The sequence below is a fragment of the Lepisma saccharinum genome, chromosome 16 (assembly GCF_977018435.1).
Source record: "Lepisma saccharinum chromosome 16, izLepSacc3.1, whole genome shotgun sequence".
In the NCBI taxonomy this organism is placed as follows: domain Eukaryota; kingdom Metazoa; phylum Arthropoda; class Insecta; order Zygentoma; family Lepismatidae; genus Lepisma; species Lepisma saccharinum.
In genome coordinates this window covers 15109709-15130180 of record NC_139244.1, presented here as the reverse complement: position 1 = coordinate 15130180, position 20472 = coordinate 15109709, and the positions used below count along the sequence as shown (strand labels likewise).

The window sequence follows — 20472 nt, the reverse complement described above, 5'->3', positions numbered from 1 at the left end:
ATAAGAGGTGATACGGTATAAAAAGGTACGGTGAGTTTTTCAATTTCCTGCAGTAAATGACAGTTTTCTTCAGTTAATATATATATATATTGCAAATTTTTGTATTTAGCCTACTTTTACGTCGCTTTTCAGTTCACTTTATTTAACCGCAACGATGAGAACGCATGGTTAATTTATTATAATTTATTTATTAATTATCATCTCTAACATCACATTTCTTCCCACACACACACTACCACCAACTGCACAATCTAAGTATCACCCAACCTGCCATGATAAAAGACGAACTTTTTCTTCTGTCCCATCTCATTTCGAAAACATTCACTTGTCCCATCTCCTTGATGATATCATGTTGATATGATGAAATTTATGAATGAACACTCACAAACAGCCATGCCCAGGCAGGGAAGCCGGGACCCCTGGCGTCGTAGCATTTGAAAGTTAGACATTTTATACATACGGACATGGGTCAACGATAATATTTAATTATTATTATTAATTTTAATAATAATTCTTTAGGTGAAGAAAAAAATGGGCGAAATAGGGAAATTTTACCCCTTGCATAGGGAAATTGTGCTTACAGATTGTGGCAACAATGGGTGGTTGGTTTGTTTTGATGGAGTTACTCGTGTAAGTCGGGTTGGTAACTTTGTATTTTAAAGATTGCTTCCAAAACAAGCTCAAGGACTTGAAATTTGGTTATGTTTCTGTGATGATTTAAAATAAGTTGTAGGTTGTATTATTTGGGAATTTGTAATTCAGTTGATTTTATTTGTTTGCATCGAATTGAACGGAAAACAGAAGACACAAAGGAAATTGCTGGGGAAAAAATGGGGGTATGTATGTATAATTGTAATGTTCCTCCTTACTTCTGGGTTAGAGTAACTTTTCCCGCTAAAATTTGAACTTGATGTTAACTATTATATATTTTGACATTTAAGTACCGAAAGTACCCATATTTTGACATTTAAGTACCGAAAACACCCCACTGCGAATGCTGAAATATTTCTAATTGTCTCTGCGGAGAGAATTACCAGATTTGATTTGATGTAGAGTCGAAGTCGTTTACAGTACAAGGTTAGAATGTAAACAGTTTTTGATAAATTGCCATGCCATGCCAGCTTTTAAACTAATGACTGATAGTTGTGGGAAATACAAAATGCATGTGTAGCAATAAAAAATAAGGGTAACAGTTTCATGCATCGGAGACACATTTCTTCAATTTTACACAAGAAACTACTTACGGAAATGAGTCTCTCCAAGGTTTACAACCTTCGTCGATATATATTCTTCCTAAAACTTCATCGCACAATGCAGCAGAACAATAAATAATCACTTTTCATGTAATAATATTGCGCATTTTGTGAAAATCGACATCATCATGCCGTTGTTTCCAAGATGTACCTGCAGATGGCTCTAGCGTCGGAAGTCACGCGGTCTCGCTAGTGGAATCAGGGTTTCCAAATGCGCGATTAATTTCGAGAAACGCGCGTTTTTTTCTTCTTCGAGAAACGCGCGTTTTTTTCTTCTTCGAGAAACGCGCGGTTTTTTGTCGAGAAAGGAAAATGGTTTTTCGATGAATTTAGGGGTGAAATGGGTGCTAATGGAACCTAACCTAACAGTCCTAACCTAACCTCGTGTGAATGGTTCGTGGGGCTACCCGTGGATGGTTTTTGGGGCTAACGTCAATGGTTTGTGGGGCTACCCGTGGATGGTTTTTGGGGCTAATGTCAATGATTTGTGGGGCTACCCGTGGATGGTTTTTGGGGCTAACGTCAATGGTTTGTGGGGCTATCCGATTTAAATGTGTCTCCGATGTATGAAACTGTTAATGAAAGGATAATTTTAAAAATAATAATAATAATTCGTGGAACATAGGAATTTTCATGCACAATAGAGTTGGAAACACTGATATTCGAAAACAAAAGAAGCGTCATTATTCGCAAAGCAAGCGATATCGCCGTGAGGTGCTTTCCGTAGCATTCAGGAAAATGGCTTATTTTAGCAGAAAATGTGTTTGTTTTCGTGCAAAAAGCATAATGGCACCTTCGACTATGTTCCGCAATATATAATTGGTAAGTACTAACCACGAGAAACACAAAATATCCGATTTAAATGTGTCTCCGACCTATGAAACTGTTAATAAAATAAGTGCTACTAAGATAATAACGTCAAAATGTGAGAGGATTTTCGTTACAAAACATATTTGTGTGACTGCCAGAAAAAGACTATTTCTGCACAAGGGTGTTGTCACAAACTAGGATCCTTGACTTCATAAAGTGCTAAGATGTCATGGTTCTTGGTTTCATAATCTCATTGAAACAAAACATTCTTGAAGGTAATTATACACTCACCGACATCCCTCTAGCAAAAGAAGCACAACACCGAGATCTAGGTGTTCTCATAGATTCTAAACTCACTTTGGTACTTGTTTACTATCCTTCGGACACATTTATTTATTTTTACAGAAGAAACTACTTACCGTAATAAGTTCCTGTAGCATTTTCAAACATCGGGAAGGTGTTTTGTGTGATGTGGGAATGTTTCATAGCTGAAATTGATGTTGTTCATTGAAAATCAATTCTCCAAAGGAGAATAGCTAGCCCCACGAACCATTGGCACGTGGATAGCTTAGTTCTGTTAGGTTAGGAAACATAGTTAAAATTTGGTGTCGTGTTAGTATCTAGAAATTGGAAATAATTGCGAACCATTGGCATGTGGTTAGGTTAGTTCATCTCAGGCAAGCGAAAAGGCCTATCAGAAAGACTTACTGGTAATGTAAAAAATTGCAAGTAATTTCATCAAAACAACGTTGATACACCTTCAGGAATGTTCCGCGAAGCAGATACGTAAGTACAAATGTCAAAAATTGACGAAACGAAAAAATTAGAGGTGTCCGAAGGATAGTAAATTTTTACCGTTTGCTACTTTTGCCCATACAAATTATTGAATTTTAAATCAAGAGAAATCCTGTGTTTACATTTCCTTTCATATGAGCTTCACATCATCAGTACATATATTTTATTTCCTTTATTTTCCTATCTTTAGAACCTAACAATCATCATTAGATGATTACGAGAGTAATGCACTTTCGCCAAAAGTGTTTCTGATATCTACAAAATCCTTATGCAAATTATTCTATAAATTATTTATGTAGAGTGATTTAAATCAATCCACTCTGTTACTAACCATTATGAATGAATAGATGGTAAGGCAGGGTTTTGTCAGAACAGGTTAAGACATGCAACTATTCCAGTAGTTGACTCCTTGCTTGATCTGAATGGTTCAAAGTTCAGTGAAGTTCCAAATTAACATCCTTAGCGGGACCAACAAAATTTGTTACGGTTAGGAAAACTTAAGATCAGATATCTGACTCCTCCACTCTACCCCTTTAATTTTCCATGCTGAGTATTATATCCCAGATGAGGCAGTATTCAATGTATTCTTGACTATTCACAAAATGTTGGCTGAAGTGACATGAACAACTACAAAGACTTCTTATGTCTTTATTTTTTCCTTCAGCGAAAAACAACAAAGGGCAAAGAAAAGCGACTTCAGAGAAAAGAAGAGAAGGCACGCCTCGCTGCTTCCCAGGCCGTGGTTGATAAAGCTAACCAGCAGGTAATATTAGGACTTACCTGATGAGGCATTATTTTTGTGGTATTTTTCATTGCATATAATACATTTGTGTTATTTCACAACTTACTATGGGTAGTTCCACAGTAAATCGCAAACTGCCCAGCACCACCTACTCCAATGTTGACCAAATTTGCAGCATTTGTTCCTTCATATTCCCTGCACTTTCATATTTTTTTTAAAACTCATTTCCGAATTACACCTTTTTGACAAATTTCAGTCTTTTTGAAAATAATGTACTTGTTTAATCGCTTAATCTAAATTAATGTTTCTTGATGTCCATATATCAATTAGAAACAGGGAAATCAATGAAACATGTAACAGTTGGGCGGAAATGTTCGTAGGCTGACTCATAGATGGCATTACTAGAATTAAATCCATGTGATTTTTACTTAGTACTAACCTTCAAAAGATACGTGTATAAATTTCACAGCTGCCGGATAATTAGTTCGTGAGATATAGCATTGTGAGTGAAGCAGCTTTTGTTATTGTGAAAAAATGGATAAAAAAAGAATTTCGTGTGTTAATAAAGCATTGCTTTTTGGCGAAAAAAAATACTGTTGAAGCCAAGGCTTGGCTTGATAAACATTATTCGGACTCTGCACCAGGAAAATCAACCGTTGAGAAGTGGTTTGCTAAATTTAAACGAGGCGAAATGAGCATCGAAGACGATGCACGCAGTGGACGCCCCAAAGAGGCTGTTACCGACGAAAATTATCAGAAAAGTCCACAAAATAATTTTAAATGATCGTAAAGTGAAGTTGATCGAGATAGCTGAGATTATTACATAGCGTTCTTGGAGCGTTTAAAGGATGAAATCACGAAAAAATGGCCCCATTTGAAGAAGAAAAAAGTGCTGTTTCATCAAGACAATGCACCGTGTCACAAATCAATGAAAACGATGGCAAAATTATATGAATTAGACTACGAATTGCTTCCCCATCCACCATATTCTCCAGATCTGGCCCCCAGTGACTTTTTCCTGTTTGCAGACCTTAAAAGAATGCTCGCTGGAAAGACATTTAGCACTGATGAAGAGGTAATCGCCGAAACTGAGGCCTATTTTGAGGCTAAAGAGAAATCGTACTATAAAAATGGCATCGAAAAATTGTATGACCGCTATAATTGTTGTATCGCCCTCAAAGGCAACTATATTGAATAATAAAATCGAATTTTGTCAAAAGAATATTTTTTACTATGTTAGCCTACGAACTTTTCAGCCCAACTGTTAATGTAAGCCATTTTCAAAAATAAAACAAATGAGATTTTCAAAATGTAACTCGTAAATGCTTCTTTTTTTTCCTGGAAAAAGAAATGGCTCACGGGGATCTGTTTCAACAAATGCTGCAAATTTGGTGAGAAGTGGAGGGGATGGTGGCAATGTTGCCAATTTTCCTGGTGATTTGATGGGCATCAGAGTTGGCACCATGATCAGAAACTATGGGTGTTGTGCTTATAAGGGAGCTTTCACACTGGAGTGACAAGTGACATAAGCAAGACAAAACATTCACAGTGCATTGGCGAACAACAGACCGAAGCAACATGTTGTATGGTATTAAGAAAATGGCCCAGTCCGAGCAACACGTGCAATTTATTACTGAAGGTTTGGTTTCAAGTGACATGTGTCGCACCTCACTCCGGTCTGAAAGCTCCATAAGAGTTGCAATATGTATTTAGTTGAAAAACACCAAACTTGAAGATTTCAGAAATTGGGTGGAGGAACGAATGTATCTTGTGACAAAATATGCAACATCTCGTTAACTATGTGGAATATTGTGATGATTTAGATATTGTTGGAGAGGAGGACAGTCCTAACAGAAAATAACTGTGTTACCATCTTACCTGTTCAGAAAGTAGAACAATCTTTAAAGAAAGTAATACGTTGTGATGAAAAAAAGCACTCCACTTCGTGTAATTGTTTGATAGGGAATCCCAGGTTTTACTACAATGAAAATTGTTTCACAGCATAATACATGTTCAACATTTATATGATGTAACAGACTCCACGCTACCCTGAAGACGGAGGCAGATTCAGCCTCCGAAACGTAGGTAAATCTCTTTTAAAATATAACAGTGGTTAAAAGTCTAAAAGCTAGAATGAATAAATCACCACTGATTAGCTACAAAGAAGAATGTTCAACATAATATTAAAAAATCAGGAAGGTAATATTGTTCATAATAAAAATATCACAGGTTTCAGTATTCAATGTATGAACCATTGTTTCCACTGGCACACAGTTATGTTTTTGAAAAATGGCTCTAAAACATTCAAAGATTACCACTAAAATGAGTGCATATAATATTGTTAGAAATGTTTAATTCGTGGGAGAAGAATTACTATGTTGTTTCTCCACTTGTAGCTCACAGAAATTGTACTAAGACCAGAGTTTTTGTCCAGAATCCATATGAGTCAGTCCATACCGAATGGTCCAGCAGTGGTTACTTGACCATTTTTAATTTCATATTTTTGTTGTTCTAGCCCCTATGCAAGGGTTGTTCAAAGCAGGCATTATTTTTCTAAAACTTTGTTTAAAAATGGTGGCCATTTTTTGTTTCATGACTTCAGACATTTTGCAGACAGTTGCAATAATTATGATAACTCAGCTAAGAAAAATGATAGAAACCTTTGGTAAAAGACATTGTTTTTAGTACACATCAAGCTTTATTTTATGTCCTGTACTTTTTTTAACAATCTCAAATGCAAATGACTGAAATTTAAGGCAAAAACTGATATTCAGAAGATTCAAAGTTAGGATTTTCTTTAGTAAGGAAGTAATGTCACATCAGAGCTATAATTGTTTTTAGAGGAAACATATGCATCCAGAGTTTTGGTAGAAAATATTTCAGCTCTGCTACTGGTTTCCTCTTTTAGTTATAGCTCTTTGAAAATGTTAGCTTTCATTTATATAGGGAACGGAACTTTATGTGCTAAAAAACTCAGAAATATTTATTTTTTATGTGTCATAAATGTTGAAAATATGTGATAAAAACAGGAAAATATGTGACAAAAATAAAAACATTTGGTAACAAAAACAAACTATAACATGCATTTTAAACACCTGAAATTAGTTTCTAAATGATTACCTCTTAGCGAGCTATTTTTTTGGAAGAGTTGCAGTGGATCCCCATAGTTTTTTCCAAATTCTCCGTTGTAAATCTGTGACGATTATCTCTAAAAAGCATCTTATATTGTGAGAAAGATCGCTCCGCGTCACAAGAAACAGTTCTTGCATATTTGAAGCACGAAATGTCACTAACGCTGAAGTTTTCCAAAGCTTCCTCTTCCTCTACTTCACTTTCCAAAACACGTGCAATTTGGCACAAAGTTTGAAAACCTTGGTTTTTCCCAAAAAATTCTGTACAAGTTAGGTGGACATATGATCTCAACCAAGTGTTCACGGACGATTCAAGCTTTCATATGGAATTAGAAGGAATGGACAGGTTTGTTGAGATGTATGCCAATTCGACTTTTAAGGAGGGCTCCATCAACAGTTCTTGCAGAATTCTTCTTTGTCGAGATCATTTACAACAGATACAATTTTTTCAAAGTTCTGGGCATAACATCTGCATCCAACCAAGTGCCCCATTGCGTAACTAGTGTTGCCCACGAGACGAGACTTTGGCCTGTCTCGTCTCGTGGAGCCTCGTGGAAATGCTGTCTCGTCTCGAAAATATTCGTTTGTCTTATGACACATAGTCAATCTCGTCTCGTCTCGAATTTTTAAAAGCCTGTCCCGTCTCGTCCCGTGGACAACACTATGCGTAACTACAGGTGTAGGGGGAAGGGGAACCTCAGGACATTTTTGTTTAAAAATGTCTATTCTTCTAGGCGACTTGATCTAACTTTCTTCCCATTTGAAACCAGTTTATCGACATTGTGATAAAGAGCACTTATCTTTTCACATATTCTATGCAACGCATGAGCCACACATTTAACGTGCACCATTTTGGAGTAGCTAACGGCAAGGCCTACTGCATGTAAGCTGCAGCATCTGTCAAGAGAAGAACATTGTCAAATTTTATGCCTTCCGGCCACAATAGCTGCATTGCTTCATTAAAAAGCCTTGCTATCGTTACGTGTAGCCAGCCCCAGCTACTTACAGCTATTTTCTCCCAATAGGATCGTACGCGAGGTGCCAGAAGTCTGCCAGCGAGGTTGTTCAAAGACAAAACAAACCTAGCACTCTCGATATGAAAGAGGTGCGGAGAATAAACATTTTTCCTTCGAGGATTTCGAGGTAGATGAAGTCAATGAGCGATTTTATGTATTTAAAATGAAAATTCGCAAAATATGTATTTACATACGGAAAACTGGAAAATATGTGTTTTTATGTAAAATAAAATTTGCTGTGTTGACATATAAGGCTATGATCAGAATTTTGGCAAAAATGAGGGTCTCTATCTTATCGCAGAAAAAACATTTATTTACCTAAAGTTCCTTTCCCTATATATATATATATATATATATAAAATTTGAGCCCCTATATTTCTGGTGGGTGACAGAAATTTAATATTTACAGCACAAAGAGTACTCTATGAGCAATACATGTAAAAAAAAAGAAATCAAGATTGATATTCCATGGATAATGGAGAATTTGTCCAAAAAGGTCAATTTATGTTATTGGCTACAAATAAATATTTGCTTTTAATTAACATTTTTCAAAAATATATATCTGTGTGCTAGTGGAAACAATGGTTCATACATTGAATACTAAAACCTGTGATATTTTTATTATGAATAATATTGCCTTTCTGATTTTTTAATATTATGTTGAACATGTATTGATTATGCTGTGTAACAATTTTCATTGTGGTAAAATATTGGACTCCCTATCAAACAATTACCCGAAGTGAGTGTTTTTCATCACAGCATATTACTTACTTCAAAGATTTTTCTACTTTCTGAACAGGTAAGAATGGTAACACAGTTATTTTCTGTTAGGACTGTCCTCCTCTCCAACAATCCCTAAATCATCACAATATTCCACATAGTTTCCGAGATGTGACATATTTTGTGTCATGTGATGCATTCGTTCGTCCACCCAATTTCTGAAAATCTTCAAATTTTCAACATATTTGTTGGACAAGTCTAATGTTACATAGTTGTCAGTAAAAGAAATTAGAATCAAATCCATGACTATGAAGCAACTTTTTGTCTATCAATTGATTTCACGTGGAATGACCCATTAGTATTACCGATAGCATTAGTAGTATTACATAATACATTGCAGTTTTTATCACTGTAAAACCACCATAAATCAAATTAAATTACCTGTGATATTCATTTGGGTTACATCTAACCTTATTTGTTGTTGTATCTCTTAAGGTGAATGTATAACTCTTTGTCCTCCATATATTAAGGAAAAAAGTGCAACTTGTCTAATATATTGCATGCTGACATAATAGAAATGCACGAGGATGGTCAAAATATGAAATGTAAAGCAAGACAATATTTTTTTTAAAAAAAAGGAGGGAAAGTAAACAATTCCTAACTGACATAAGAACTAAAACAGAAAGAAAGAAATCATTTGGAACTGCTTTTAAAAAATTTTTTTGATTGTTAGCTAAAGAAAGGTTGTTTTGTTAGAGAGATCCTAATAGGGGATGTACTTACTCTTCCATGACTAAATATATAATTGTCTGCATGGTAAAGGTATGTGCGTAAAGATAAGCGGGGTGTTACAATGCAATGAGTCGCCGTCTGCAGTTAGCTGCTAAAAGTAAACATTTTTCAGTGTGGTACTTTTTCTTTTTTGCAGGAGAATCCATTACTCCCCTTTCCTGCTTTCTGTAAATATGAAAAAAATGACCTCAATCTTGTTCTGGAATGTAAGAAAGTTACTAGCTTGGATGAGGAAACAATCGACTGGCTCTTTGGACTGGAGAAAGCAAATATGGAGAGTCTGTAAGTTAATAATTTATGTTCTGTTGTTTAATTTTGTGTGTATTTCAATTGTGTTTGGTGTAAGGTACATTACTCAACATCAATGTAGGAATTCATCAGAGCCTGGAGCTGAAGGATGCAAGCATTCAGAAGTAATGGCAACCCTTTGTGACAAAGTAAAATGTGGCGGAGTGGTTATCACAGCTTCCTTTGATGCTGGAGGTCCTAGGTTCAAATTCCAACCTGGGCATGGTCGTTCTTTGTGAGTGTCCCTTCATTAATTTCATCACTCATCCTTGTCATGATTAGCCAAAAGTGGTGCTAAATAACAAAAATAAATCGAGTCAAACCAAAGTGGCACGATAAACAGCAGATGTTGCTTGTTGCTTGCATGTTCCTTGGTATGGGCTGCTTTTTTCAATAACATGCATCATGTTGCAATGGTTGGTTGCACATGTGCAGTGTATCCTTTTTATAGACTAGATGGGCCCATGTTGGCAAGCAGTGACTGCGTGGATTCTTCTCTGTAGAACTGCAACTTTTATTAATACAAATCCCATTGAATTTATACATACTTATAAATTCCCTGAGGCAAGTTTTTCACAACTTTGCTTTTTATGTTTATCAAGGAAGAAGAAGAAAGCTGCATGGAAAATAAAAGAGAATTCTCTCAATCTGTTTACTTTGTTAGCAGTAGCGGCTCATGCTACTTATTGTTAGGAGGGCTGCATTCATAAAAAATGGTATAAAAAAAACTTAACTATTTGAAAATGAACTCCATGCGGCTGTCTTTCATTGAATTATTCATTTTTACGATTTTTTCCATTTACGATTTACCATTCAGAAAACCAGATAATATAACTTACTGCCAGAAAACAAATAACTCTTTGAATCGATTCAAAAACTTAAACTATCACGCACTTACTGACAAGAGAAATGGACGTGTTACATGGCTAGCCACTGTTTCTCTTGGTAATCACATGTTTATGCAGGGTGTCCGCCATCATAGGGTGAGAGCTTTTGATTTCTACCACTTGGCAGTGCCACCATACATTGGCTGCGTTGAATGCAGTTCGCTTTTTAGCATTGAAAAGGGCCTAGCAGGGAGGGAAATGGAAGCAGTGCTTACGTTAGAGTTAACATGGAGATATACTGGCAGTCCCCGAGGGGGAAGCAGCTTCATATACCAGTTTGCCTCTCGTCGCGCGCCAAGTGAATTTGAAATCTCCACAAAGCGCAACGGGAAGCAGTAAGATAGCGGAAGTATAAATATTTAGTTTTTGCACTAATGGCAACAAAATGGACTGCAGCCCCCTTCATCGACCACCACTGTTTGTTAGTGTACTTTGTAGAACAATCTACCTGACAGATGCAAGTTTATTGCAAGAAGTTGATTAGGTAAATTTGAGTTTGAAATTCTTCAACAGTTGACATTTTTTGTAGATTAGTATCTTCCATAACATTTGTGACTTGGGTTTGTAGGGGTGTTTGAAGTCTGAGTATGTCAATAGCAAACTTAAACTCCACACCTTAAATTGAATGTTTTAAGTTGTATGTATACCATTTAATTGAATTGAATTAGAATTTCTGGATACATTGGAATCACAGACCCGTTATATTGTTAATATATTTGTGTGTGTCTGTGGTGAGAGGCGGTAATACGTAATATTGAAATAGGGAAAACGTTTGTTTGCACCCTTGAATTTTTTGAAAGTTTGCCTTGAAAACCGGTAATTATATTTGAATTTTATAATTGCGGAATGTAAGAATTTCCGTGGAAAACGTGAGTACCTGAATTATCTATTACCGTGTCTCATTCCCATAGTATGAATTGAATTTTATCATGGTCCTAGAGTGGCCACTCTGAGTGACAGCCTGCAGTTTCCACTGTTCAACGGACATCACTGTGTGCCATTTTGCCACATTCCATGTACATCTTTACTCTGTTGAATAAAAATCTGTTTAAAATCGGTTTTGCAATGTGAATTGACAGTGATAATGTATTTTAAAAACAGATGCAAAGAGTTTCAAAGCAAGACCAATATTGTAGTTGGAGGGCTACCCAATACTAAGAAAAAGTTATTTCGCAAAATTGATAAGAGCAGTTTTTTGACAAATTGAAAAAATCTGAAAATTAAGTATTGGGTTTAACACCTTTCTGCCTGCACCATACTAAAATTTCATCATGATTGGACAACCCATGTTTTATTTATAGAATTTCAAAGAGAGAGATTATTTGCAAAATGAAAAAAATGGCACTTTTTGTTCTCACGACAATAAAAAAATAGAAAGCATACTCTAAAGCAAATTTGGTTAGAATTGAATAAGCAAAATTTTTATGTATGTCTACTGGTTAATTTTTAATTGGAGTCCAAACTTGAGTATCTATAATTTTTAATCTGACTGTAATAATTTTTTTAATGCTTATGGAAATATTGATTTTTTGTAAACACATGTAAATGTACAGATTCCTCTGCAAGTTCGTGTTTAATGTGCCCCAAAAAAAATCAAATGTCATTTCATATTTTATTGTAGGTCACAAAAGTTCCATTTTTTCTACATAAAATCATAAATTTATGTATGAAAGTTACCAAAAAAGAATTTTTTTTCACTACTGTAAAGTTAGTATGTGTTCAGTTTTTAAAAGAATTCTGCAGGTTCAAGTCGTGGCAAGTGGCATAGAAACAATGTAAAATAAGAAAAATACAAATCCAGATTTGGTGATTGAGGTGACAAATTTTTATGTTTATTATTATTATCAAGGTATGAGTCTTGTGAATGGGGCTGGAGTGATAAAAACAAGAGAGAAGAAATGACTGAAGATGCTGCTTGGTACTTGATTGCCCGCACAACAGAAGGGAAGCCTGTTGCATTCTCACACTTTCGATTTGATTTGGATTTTGGCGAGGAAGTTCTCTATTGGTAAGCATTCACATGGTAGTGTAAGGTAACCAGATTTTTAAAAGAAAATCTGACATTTTGCAGTTCCCACTGACAGGGGTGCCCATCCCCCTCAAGGCTTATGATGCACTCCTCCCCCAAAAGGTAGAAATTTACCCCACCCTCCATGTTGAATTATTCACTCAAATTATTTTTGTCTGACAAAATTTGCGGAACAATATATTAATAATAACCTGTGGCTCTACAGCTCTGGAAGGGCCTTGGCCTGTCTCCCGACTGCCAGTCTCCCTCCCACAATCCTACCTAGAGGTGTGGAGATCTTCAACCAGTAATGGGGTGACGTGAGGTCAGCACGTTGAACCCTCAGCCGTTATGGAATATGTCAGACACAGGGTTACACTACTCACTCTTAGCTCCCCAATTGCCTCACGATGGTGGGTTGCAACCGGTCCTATACACAGATGATTCAGAGAAGAAATGATTGCCTCGGAAACGCCAGACAGGCCATTCTAGTTACCTACATCAATTTACCAGAATTATGTTTATAATTTCCCATATTAAGGAAATACATGGTAATGTAATCACAAAATTCGGTTTTTCACATAATACTTGTGTGAAATAAATGGAAAATTTGAATTTTGTATGGTTTCCAGGATTAGTAGACTCCACATAAGTGTTGCATGGCATTTTTGCAGACCATTTGAAAGACTAAAATGCTAGAAAAAGTATCGGCCAATATCGATAGATAGGTATTGGTTCATCCCTAGTTATTTCTAGTATTATTATTAGGGATCGGAAGTTGATTAAAAATCATATTTTTTTCTGAACCTTGAAAACAATACTAAACCTGATATCAGTCAGTTTCCCTGCAGTTTGAACCAGAAAACCTAGTTTTTATTTTTCATTTTCCTGTCTTTTTGGATTTTTGGTCATTTTTCAGTATTTTTTGTCACTTTTGTTACATTTTTCTTAATATTTTAGGTTTATTTTTCTCCTTCCCTGTTGCTTTGTGAATTTTAAATGCATTTGCTAGCATAACTTCACATATTTAAATTTCATGAGATGGTCCTTCTAACAAGTTCAGTTCGCCATTAATCTAAAATACAGTCAAAGTAAAGGCACAATATTATTTTTAACTGAAATGTTTGGCAGTGGATTAAGTAATGAATTTTGGTAAATTTGTTTTTCCTCCAGAAATCCTAAAGAAAAACCTTGTAGTGTATTTTATGTAACCTTGGAGTAAAAACAAGCAAAACTACATTATCACTTAATTGCATTATTCCTTTGCTTCAGTATTTTAAACCACCGAACAACAGGTTTTATCAAATTTTTCAACTAGTCTCCTGAAATTCATGGGAAAGAAATCAAGCTTTCATTATCAGACCAATTTTTTTTTTTAGATCAACTTCCAAGCCTAATTATTAGTAATTCTTTTTTTTTTTTTTTTTTCCAGTTTTTAGTGCCTATATTTTCAAATTTTATTGTGGCCTTTCTTTGTAGAAATGTAGGCTTTCGTGTCAATCAGGATTTTTTTTATTCCAAACAAAAGTAAGTCGGAAATATATTAAGAGTTATATGCTTAGATTTTGCATTAGTTGCTATGGTAACAATCCTGTAATAGATTGCTAAATACTTGTGCTTTCCTTGACAGCTACGAAATCCAGTTGGAATCTGAGGTAAGGAGGAAAGGGTTGGGGAAGTTTCTGCTACAAGTCCTGGAGCTGATGGCATTCACCAGTCAAATGAACAAAGTCATCCTCACAGTCCTCAAGCACAACCCTGAAGCACGGGCCTTTTTCAAGTCAATGAAGTAAGTGCTTTCACTTGTTCCGTATTCTTAAATCTTTAGAAGAACATTTTTGCTAGACTTTCATGAGCATAGACATATCAGGGATCCCACTGACTTTGAAGTTCTGGAAAACCTGGAAGAGTCAGGAAAATATTCATAGGCAAAGTCAGAATTTTTGTAAAAAGAACAGAAAACGTGGTAGAGTCAGAGAAATTGAAAGTTTTTGTGCTTTCCAAGATTAGGAACTGAAATAACCTTTCACGTTTTCCTCCAGGAAGCTTTTTCATTGTAGATATGCTGTGTATTGTTTTGTATACTTTTGTTCTTCTTAATATATTTTCAAAACTGTTGAAATAACTTCATTTGTTTGGTTAGCGTACAGAGTGGAGGATGAGTATCCACATACATTCAGCTAGATATATAAACATAAAATAAATATATATCAACAAATTTAGTAAATGAACAAATTCTAGGGTGGCTACTCAGCGGGAATTCCTTGATTTCCAGGAATTATATGTGAATTATTTGTTCCTGGAGTTCTGTTTCTTTTTCTCCGTAGACGTGAAAATTGAAACTTTTTAATCTAAATCACATTGACTTTATACATATTTATAAATGCTCTGAGGCAATTTTTTCACAGTTTAGTTTTTATTTTTATGGAGGAAGGAAAATAACTCAGAATTCTTTCAATTATTTTAATTGATTAGTGTCCTTTGAAGAACGACCTATCTGACAGACAAAAGTTATCTTGAAGTTGATTAGGTAAATTTGAGTTTGAAATTCTTATACAACTAACAATTTTTCGTAGATTTGTATATCCTGTGACTTGTGTTTGTAGATATATTTCGAGTCTGAGTACGTGAAATGACACCTTAAATGAAATGTTTTAAATGTATATACCATTTAGATTAATTACATTAGGATTTTTGGATACATTGGAATCACAGACCCTTTACATTGTTATCTGTGTATGTATGTGGGTGATGAAAGGGTCCTAGAGTGGCCACCCTGAAATTCGAAAAATGTTAATTAGCTGAAATAGCTAATACAAATTGGTATACAGAACATTTACTAGCTTGTTTAAGAAGTATTGGTGAACAGTTTGTTCCTTTGGCTCAATCAGGATTTAAACCATAGACCTTGACATCGACAGTAAGGATGCACAGATGCATGGAAATAGTGATGAAGCCAGGGCTTGGCTTTGTAACTCAGTTGGTAGAATACTGGCATAGAATGCCAAGATCCCAAGTTCGATCTATGGTTGTGCCCGAGTTATTGATAGCTTTGAGTGAGAAGTTTCGTATACTTCACTGCTTTGATTACTCTAGCAAATGTGATTTTGGTTTCAGAGGCAACATTGTATATTTCCAGGTATGATATTGACGAAACTTCACCCGAAGATACACTGCTTGAAGAATTCCATTACGAGATATTGAGTAAACCAAATAGGAAAAAGCTAATGGCTACAAACAATTCTACATAATTTATAAAGGATGACACTGAATGGTTTGGAAGTGTCTGTGTATATATGTGGTCCTCATTTATCCATATATTTCCTGCAGTCCAGTCCACAGAGGGATGCAGGGTTCAAGAAGTACAAATTTTATTAATATTTTGTGAAGGCTGCATTTGAAAAAGAAACATTAGTTTTAGAATGACTTTTATGTTCCTGACAAATGAGTATTATTAATGTTGTGAGAACGTCTGCATGCGATACAGATTGTTCAGTTGCAAGCTGTTTACTTTAACCATTCCTTGTAATGTATGAATCCCATAAGTATGGACCTTTTTGTTTTGTGTACTGAACAAATGTGTCCATTTTTCACCATCCAAATGATTTTTTTTTTAATAAATAAAACTGACACAATGAATGATGTACTTACCTGTTGTATAGCTTTATTCTGTATTTCCATAATCTCTGGAGTGACAGTGATACCAGAATTTCTGGTATAATATTGGAATACTATTATGTCGAAATTAGGCTAGAGCAATGTGTTGTTGTTGAGGTTAGCATGCAAGACACTTCAAGGCCAGTAAGCAGCATATCAGGGGTGAGATAATAGAATCAGGGTGTCTGGAAACCTTGAAAATCCTGGAAAAGTTAGGTGTATATTTACTTTTTTCTGGAAAAATCAAGGTTTTTGTTGTAAATGAACTCTCATAGTACAGACTGCTTAAAAGTCACTAGCAACAATGAATAAATTGTCTACAGCAGGTGTGTTACTTATCCAATAAGGAACATCTGAAAAGAGTGGCATTCCTTGCATCTGGAGTCTCAAGTTCATGTCCGTGTATAACACAGGAATAGAATGAGGAAAAGTGCCAGAAGGACAGATAAACAAAAATATGAGAGATAGAAAACAGTAAACATTTACCACAAATGAAAAATTGTTCCTATATTTTGCAGTCTGCCCGCATGATCATGGTGTAGAAACACAGTTTATTATAGATTGTGTCGATACATCACAGTGTAGCACAAAAGAAGAGACATAACGGGCGTTGACGTGAGGGTGCTTTTGCCAGTGTTTCCTGCATGTTGAGTAAAGTTCAGGTCAGAAAAGGGAGTGTGGCATTTATTGAGTGGCTAGGTTGAGTCCAGGGGGTATATTGGCATGCATGCCTGTTTCCCATTCTCTGCAGAAAGAGGTCATTCTCTGCAGAAAGAGGTGTGTGCATGGGGGTAATAGGTGGATAATGGCCACATGGAAACAGTTGAAAGCGTCTGAGTTTTGGGTTGAGGAACGGTGGTTGTTGATTCTGGGGTTCAAGGGAGTAGAGATTTCTCAAAGGTAGAAATTACTAGAGATTTGGCAGATGAGGGTGTATATAAGGTCGGAGGAGTGGCATGTGCCCTTTGGGTGAACTCACCATCCTTGTTAGGGATCTGAGGGGTGGGAAAGGATGAATATGGTGCACCTGAGTTTGTTGCACCTGTGGGGTTTGGAGGGGGATAGTTTATATCTGACCAAGATGTTCTTGAGGTTTGGGGGGGGGGGGGGGGGGCAAGGAAGACTAACTACCCTCAGTTAGTCCCGAAAGATATCCCTGGTGTTGCCACAATATAAGCAATGATATTAAAGGGTACTTTTCACTGTGAAGGGTATGTTTAGGAACAATTTTTCATTTGTGGTAAGTTCACTGCTACCTCACATATTTTTGTCTCTCTCCAGTCACGGACACTTGTGGGTTGTAACAACTCCATATACTTTCAATAAAATTGCTACAACCCAGAAGTGTCCGTGACTGTACATCTAAAACTGTCTACAATAAGTGCTAACTGACCTCCATACCTAGACTTATCACTTGATAGGATTACTATGTTGATTTGGATTACTTCGAAATTTTTCTTCAGTTCCAAATAGTTTGTTATATGAATAAAAAGTAAAATGGCCAATGAGAAATTTTCTACAAATATAGAAGTTATGTTTTAAATTTGTTGTAGACAAACTATGCTTTAGTTTCATTTACTGAGTATTGCTGATAAAGTAGAAATTTTATATTAAATTCTAGCAAAATGGGTGAAGTGAGCACTCAAGCCTGTTTATGTAGGATTGCAAGTGTGTGTTGAGTATCATGACTTCTTGCACACATGTTGAAGTATGCATCTTAATGACTTTGTGTGGAGAATCTGGAAAAGTCCAGGAATTTCTTGTGTACGAAATTGTAGACACTCAGCGTGCATCAAGAGGTAAACCAGTATTATGGGGTATGGCACTCCTTTTCATAGAACCACCACCTGCTTCTTCAGCCCTAAGTATGATGTGTCACTATACTATTACTCGTGAATCAAATGATAGGTTTCCCACTGCATGAATAGCAGTTTAGATCAAATTTTAAACTGTCGGTCCAGTCCCATTTAGCCTGTGTGTGCATAAAGTGGACTTAAAAAACAACAGCTCCACTCAACCTACTGCACGAACATAAGGAAGCCTCATTCACTCCTTCCTTTCTGCCCCTCTTACAATGCTACAGTACTTCTTCACTCTGCAATTCACATGTGCATACAAAGCACTTTCACAAGTACAGCAGGTCAATCAGGCTAACTCAATCTGATTGCAACAGACCTTTGAGAGCCATGGCTTGGGAAGGGACTTTTCATTTAGTCACAGATGCCTATTTTTGGCAAAAAGAATCTTTGCAACTTAATCAGGCATGGAGGTATTGATTCATCGTAATTGGCAATATTTATATGGTCATAAAATAACTAAACTGTGCATAATTTTTAAGTCTGGCACATTCTAATGCACAGCCAATGTCAAAGATAATAGTAAGCAAATTGTTCATTGCTATTTTCATGCTGTGTTTTAAAACATCGAATACTCTTTATGTGAAGCATATGTTTTCTTCTGCTTATTGATGTTTTTATTTGAATTAATGGCCATCACACTGTGGAAAACACAAAAATTATGGGTAATTCACCTATTATTTCTTTTGTCTTTGGGTGTACAGTCCATGGCAAATTTAAAACAAATTATCCAACTCTGTTTATTCTGTTTTCTGCAAGGTGGGGCTCAAGAATTGAAGCAAAAGGAATGAATAAGCCGAGAATAACCTCTGCTCCAGTACAATAAAAATAATGGACGATTTGCCTACTATATTTGCAGGTGATTTTACATAACTTGTAACTTTCTTTTTAATGTTGATTATTACTTCAGTAAATATTTCATACTGCTTCAGATAGTACTAAAGTAATGTTTCTACTAAATCATGTTATTTCGATTTTCATTCTTTTGGGGGAAGAGTTTCCAGTACCTGTCAAGAACCATTTGCTATGGTGATGTAAATATAAGGTTAGTCTCGACTGCTACTGAAAAGTACTGCTATATATTCCATACAAGATTGAATTGTTGCACTCTATGGGGTGTAAAGATTAATCCTTTCTGCAGACACCCAAATATGAGCCTCACTTCCATGTAGTATACCCTGGACTGAATTTTGCAGACTAATGAGGCTAGGGCCTCCATTATTGCACAACACTATACCCACTTTGCATTCTGAAGTCACCACAGAATGGTTTCATTGTTAAGCTAAATGCGTAAGTTGTTAGGTTTAATTCTCTTTGCATAAATCATACATTTGTAAATCTAACAGACCTAACCTAGCAACATAGGCATTCTGAATTTGAAGTCAGCACGAAAGATTGTTATCACGAGCGAGATCCAATGAGGCTATGGCATCTGGACTTCCAGCCAGTACTATCCTTTGCGAGACTGTGTTGCTATTGGCCCTTCATCTTTCACCATTCATCCTCATCTTCGCAATTAGCCAAAACTAATCTAACATCTTCAGGGTAGATGTCAAGATGAGTGACGTTAGCTCTCGAAAGCTTTGAATCCTTTCTACAACTCTCCTGGTCAATGGCCAGAGAATATTCATCAGGTTTTTTCTTTTCTTTCCACAAGGTAATTTGCATTAGCATATATATACACTGCCCTCCAGAAATTAAGCAACAAGAAAATGTGAGGTAAAAGAGAAAACAGTTGGAAAAAAGAGAAGAAGAGTGGTGGGCACGCTGAAAGAAAGCAACAAATGCGTTAGGGATCATATCCCTTATTAGTGTCAGACAACGGTCACTTTCGTTACAAATAAAATATGTACACCCTCCGGCCTTGTGTTGCATTCTATTGGATGATCACCATTTGTTGCTTAATTTATGGAGAGCAGTGTATATATTTTTTAACATGCAAACTAAGTCCTTAGATGTAGATTATGCCAGCCTCCGTGAAGGAGTGGTCAGAGGCATGTGCTATAAAACCAGATCTCCCAGGTTCAAACCACAAGTCAGACATGCATGTATGTATGTAAGTTATGTATGTACGTGGGTGCAGAGAGCGTTAGAGAGAACAGTGACGAGGAAAGCAGCAGAAAGATTCCTGTTAAGTAAGCAAAAGTTCAACTTATATTTGAACCCTGTTAATTCTTCACCCTTGTTTATTGTTCAAGATAGGGAGAGGGAAGAACACTTCACTTTTTCTACCAGTTTGCAGTTTGTGTTGTCATACATTTGCCAGCCTACAGATTGAACTTTGCAAGTGAAATACACAATTTACCAGAAGACAATTCAACACTTACCATGGTAGTTGTTTTGGTGACAGTGCTCTTATAAATTTCAGACACTGCCAGAAGTTCTTAAGACCTTACTTGAAGCAAGCATACTTCCAAGAATGGTCTCAGTTCAGTCTTGAAGCCTCTGATTGGAAGCACATTTCAAATTACACTTTGAGTGGAGCACCAAATACGATCATTAAATAAAACTAACAAC

General features: G+C 36.0%; 1 protein-coding gene across 1 annotated transcript; it reads left to right on the top strand.

Moving 5' to 3' along the window:
* The first annotated feature begins 653 nt into the window (after positions 1-653).
* On the top strand, positions 654-16092 carry Naa40 (N-alpha-acetyltransferase 40). Its single transcript, XM_083137221.1, has 6 exons — positions 654-836; positions 3523-3621; positions 9396-9541; positions 12284-12442; positions 14073-14231; positions 15582-16092. The coding sequence occupies exons 1-6, from the start codon at positions 831-833 to the stop codon at positions 15691-15693; spliced, it is 681 nt and encodes a 226-aa protein (XP_082993347.1). The 5' UTR covers positions 654-830; the 3' UTR covers positions 15694-16092.
* The last annotated feature ends 4380 nt before the right edge of the window (positions 16093-20472 follow it).